Source organism: Limulus polyphemus, unplaced genomic scaffold (genome assembly GCF_000517525.1).
Source record: "Limulus polyphemus unplaced genomic scaffold, Limulus_polyphemus-2.1.2 Scaffold768, whole genome shotgun sequence".
Classification (NCBI taxonomy): Eukaryota; Metazoa; Arthropoda; class Merostomata; order Xiphosura; family Limulidae; genus Limulus; species Limulus polyphemus.
The window spans coordinates 116,704-121,687 of NW_013666378.1; the positions used below are offsets into that span (position 1 = coordinate 116,704).

The following is a 4,984-nucleotide window of genomic DNA, read 5'->3' on the forward strand; positions in this document are numbered from 1 at the left end:
CCGACGAAACTTTAGTGACACAAGTTCTTACTTAATAAAACTGGTTTATTCTTTCCGAATATAACTTTACGATACACTTATTTTCAACAGTCGCGCTATAACAAACGCTATATCTCACGTGGCCAACAATATTTTGTCCGCATACATTCAATTACTCATTACACTGTTCCCGTCAGGTTGTGACCATCTTATATATACCAGCCTACCCCCAATCTAGTAAATGCTAGGGCATTCACGAAGGAACATGACATTTCTAGAAACGTGGCGTGACACTAGTCACGTGACCTCGCTGACGCAACAATATTGCTTACAATAAGAACTAGATTTTTGTACGTCCAAATTCACAAATAAGCAATAAACTCGTCATGGTTACACTCGACGCTACATCACGTATGATACATGGGACGTTTGTTATTAAACACAAAGCTACAAAAAGGGCTATCTGTGCTCTACCCACCACGGGTATCGCAACCCGGATTCTAGCGTTGTAAGTCCGCAGACATACCGCTGTGCCACGTGGGGGGGGGGAGATACATGGGAACCCACATGTAAATAGAATGCGTACGTATTATACTTTGAAAAATAAGGAGCTTGGTAGTAGTTGGTGTGTCTTAAAAAAAAACCCTGTAATTCTATTATTTTAAGGCAAAGCTTACATTTTGTTTTACATATCATTATTTTGTTAATCATCGAAACGTTTTTGAGTGAAGCCTACATATTGTTTTGCACACCTGTATCTTGTTAATCTTCAAAACATTTTGACATGGTTTTATTTCCTTTTTAAACTGAGCCAATTTTGTATAATTTCAGTTTCACGTAAAAATAAGAAAAAGACAGTCGCCAGCCGTACCAAGAAAAGAATGCATGCTACCAAGTTAAAACCAAGAAAAGAATGCATGTTACCAAGTTAAAATCAAGAAAAGAACGCATGTTACCAAGTTAAAACCAAGAAAAGAACGCATGTTACCAAGTTAAAATCAAGAAAAGAACGCATGTTACCAAGTTAAAACCAAGAAAAGAACGCATGTTACCAAGTTAAAATCAAGAAAAGAACGCATATTACCAAGTTAAAACCAAGAAAAGAACGCATGTTACCAAGTTAAAACCAAGAAAAGAACGCATGTTACCAAGTTAAAATCAAGAAAAGAATGCATGTTACCAAGTTAAAACCAAGAAAAAAACGCATGTTACCAAGTTTTATTAGATTTATCTTTCAAAGTTCTCAACTTTCTTCCATACAGTGGAGCAGGTTATTTGATAGAAAATAAAACCATCAAATAAGTGTTCGATCAGAAATAACTTTCGTGGGTTTTTCGAAAATGTAACATGCTTTTGAATCTCGAATCATATCTAACGTTTATCACAAATTTATTTGACCAATAACAAGCTTTATCCACAACCCAACGGACCAATCAGATTATTAGTCGTTACTCATGTGATCATCGAGGAAGCGGGAACATCCTTTCTTCATCTATTGTAAGGGCGACAATGTGGCAATGGATTAGACCAATGGCCTGAAGGCATGCAGCGTAGCTCCTTGGATCCAAGAGTTCGGAACCCCTCGTTACACGACACGACAACAATTTCACCAATGTCGTAATGGAACTTTGTAGGGATTATGTGCCCGTTTGCTGGTTCCCCCGGGAACTCACAGGCGGGTTTACCTGCATGGAAAAAAGAAAAAAAATATCTGCCATCTTAGTGCAAAAAAAAATAATTAAAATTCCAAGAAATGATAAAAATCTTTAGACAAAGATAAGTAATGTCGTCCATAATCCTTGTGTAGAAATCGTTAATCCGATTTTAAGAAGCTAATCCTGTTTCCGCACGTGGAGTCTGATTAGCTTATCAAAACGAATACGAAAAAAAAATTACCTTTTCCAAAACTCGCAATCTTTAAAAATAGACTCTGTGGCAAACTATAAAAATAATTCACCCAATATCTATATTCAATTAATGTCTCTCATCTAAAAGACAGATATTATACGCAGCAACAGATTGTCATGTAGATGTAATTGAGTTAGGTTTTTATACATGTATAATACGTTTGAAGTTGAATTAGAGAGATGAATTATTCAGACAAGGTAACTGTTTGATGTCTATTCGTAACCTGATCAGTCTATGAATGGATCAGACAGGGTAACTGTTTGATGTCTATTCGTAACCTGATCAGTCTATGAATGGATCAGACAAGGTAACTGTTTAATGTCTATTTGTAACCTGATCAGTCTATGAATGGATCAGACAAGGTAACTGTTTGATGTCTATTTGTAACCTGATCAGTCTATGAATGGATCAGAAAAGATAACTGTTTGATGTCTATTCGTAACCTGATCAGTCTATGAATGGATCAGACAAGGTAACTGTTTGATGTCTATTTGTAACCTTATCAGTCTATGAATGGATCAGACAGGGTAACTGTTTGATGTCTATTCGTAACCCGATCAGTCTATGAATGGATCAGACAAGGTAACTGTTTAATGTCTATTTGTAACCTTATCAGCCTATGAATGGATCAGACAGGGTAACTGTTTGATGTCTATTCGTAACCCGATCAGTCTATGAATGGATTAGACAAGGTAACTGTTTAATGTCTATTTGTAACCTTATCAGCCTATGAATGGATCAGACAAGGTAACTGTTTGATGTCTATTCGTAACCTGATCAGTCTATGAATGGATCAGACAAGGTAACTGTTTGATGTCTATTCGTAACTTGATCACTCATATTTTCTTTGCATTAAAAAATTTGTCAATCTTATTTATATTCAAAGCTAAAGCAATTGATATGTGTATGTGACATCAGGTTTTATGTTTTATCAAATACAGTGGATGCATGACAAATGATTTAACGATTTCAAAAAGAAATAAAAAAGAACAGAAACGTGTCACGTTAGTCAATATTTTATAAATTATTTTCCGAATTTGGAGCCAATCAGTTACTATGTTGTTCGATCACGACGGACCTATGGAGACAGTAATTTTGAGGAACGCGAGTTCTTATTGGTTCATTTACCACATCTGTTTTAAGAATACAGAGTTTTTTAACACCAGAGTCTAGCGAACACTCACGCCCCTCCCAAACAACCTAACCTACTGGTAATCAATACACAGAGTAAATAAGTAACTATTCAACTTACATATTGGTGGTTGTTCCGTCCACTCTCCGACATCATTACAAACCGCCACAGATTCGCCAACAAGGACAAATCCAGCATGACATGTATACGTTACTCTGTCGCCAGTCAGGTAGCGCCCTGTGTCTAGAACTCGACCATTAGGAGGGGGTAGTGGAGGTGTACAAGCAATAGCTGAAACCATGGAAAACAGGGGAAAAACGCAGTTAATTTATAAAAATAACAAAGAGAGAAAGTTTTCCTCTTAATAACACTGTTTAAATCTTTTTATGGCTTAAATAAGAAAGTGGCTCGTGAGATTAAAGTTGTGATATTTACTAAATTCGAAGCAAATACCTATGTTCATAGGATAGTAGTAGTTGTATCATTTGTGTTTTTGACTTTGTAAAATGTTTTATAATCACGAGAAAAAAAATTCTTCTAGTGACTGTTTGTATAGGTCTCTTTTATTTACTGAACAATACGTGCTTGTTTATAGCAAAGTAATTTTATCCATTTTAGCATTTATGATTAAGCTCACGTACTTTGATTGTATTTGTTCTATCTCATTTTAGCTGTTTTTAATTTTTAGCTTTTAAAATCCAAACTGCAAATGATCGGTCATTCCAGCCTATGCTATAAGAATGGTCTCATACAATCGTGTCCTGTTTGTTGTTAAGAATAAAGCTGCACATTGGACTTTTTTTTTTTGCTGTGCCCATCACAGGTATCGAAACCAGATTTTTAGTGTTATAAGCCCTCTGACTGTCTGTTGAGCCATTTGGGGGGGCGTTTTAAGGGTTCGATACCTTGTATTTACTTTGTTAATGATATTATATTCTTTCTCATTCTTTCTTTTTTGTGTGTGACAGAGAATTTATTTTTTATTTAGTTCTTAAAAGCTACTAACAAGTTTTTTATTTGAAACTATATAAATGAAAGTAGAAACCTGTTACGATTGTAAATCATATTTAGTTAATTACGTTTACAACGACTTTTTATCAAGAAAGAAAAGCAGATTTAAAGGTTACACACGGCTTGAAAAAGTCGAAAGAACTGGGATCGAGAAATTAGTTTTCATTGGTCACTCGTTGTTGTTTGTGGAGATTACATAGAAAGATAAAAATGACAGAATATCTAATAATAATCTGCACAGATCGCTAGTGTTCTTTGTTATGAATGAGTTTTATCACTTTTGTATCTCCTATTCGTTTTTGTTGTTGCATGTGTGCTACTATAAATACACGAGCACTTATACTAAGGTTTCGTGAATCTCACGAGCTTAAAACTAAACTATTACAAATACACCAACACTTAAATTCAGGTTTCGTGGATTTCACGAGCTTAAAACTAAACTATTACAAATACACCAACACTTAAATTCAGGTTTCGTGGATCTCACGAGCTTAAACTAAACTATTACAAATATACCAACACTTAAATTCAGGTTTCGTGGATTTCACGAGCTTAAAACTAAACTATTACAAATACACCAACACTTAAATTCAGGTTTCGTGGACTTATAAGCTGTGTGGAATTTAGGTGGTAGCGATTGTTTTGTTTTGTGGCTTATTAAATTCGTTTCATTAATACACTTAGTTATAATGTTTAAATATTATTTGGAAATTATTATTTATTATCATAATTATAAATATTATTTTGTATTTTGAGCTTGATTTATAGATTTAGTTTGTTTGTTTTGAATTTTGCGCAAAGCTACACGAGGGCTATCTGCGCTAGCCGTCCCTAATTTAGCAGTGTAAGACTAGAGGGAAGGCAGCTCGCCAACTCTTGGGCTACTCTTTTACCAACGAATAGTGGGATTGACCGTCACATGATAACGCCCACTGCTGAAAGGCGAGCATGTTT

The 4,984-nt window shown here is 35.0% G+C and overlaps 1 protein-coding gene across 1 annotated transcript in view; it reads right to left on the reverse strand.

Moving 5' to 3' along the window:
• Nucleotides 1–1,177: 1,177 nt before the first annotated feature.
• The window catches only part of LOC106460424 (locomotion-related protein Hikaru genki-like), a 50,399-nt gene continuing 46,592 nt past the window's right edge, over nt 1,178–4,984 (reverse strand). The window contains exons 7-8 of the mRNA XM_022387134.1: nt 3,140–3,310; nt 1,178–1,664 (exon numbers count right to left, since the gene is read on the reverse strand). Coding sequence (XP_022242842.1) covers nt 1,468–1,664; nt 3,140–3,310 — 368 coding nt within the window. The 3' untranslated portion in view covers nt 1,178–1,467. The remainder of the gene's footprint in view (nt 1,665–3,139; nt 3,311–4,984) is intronic.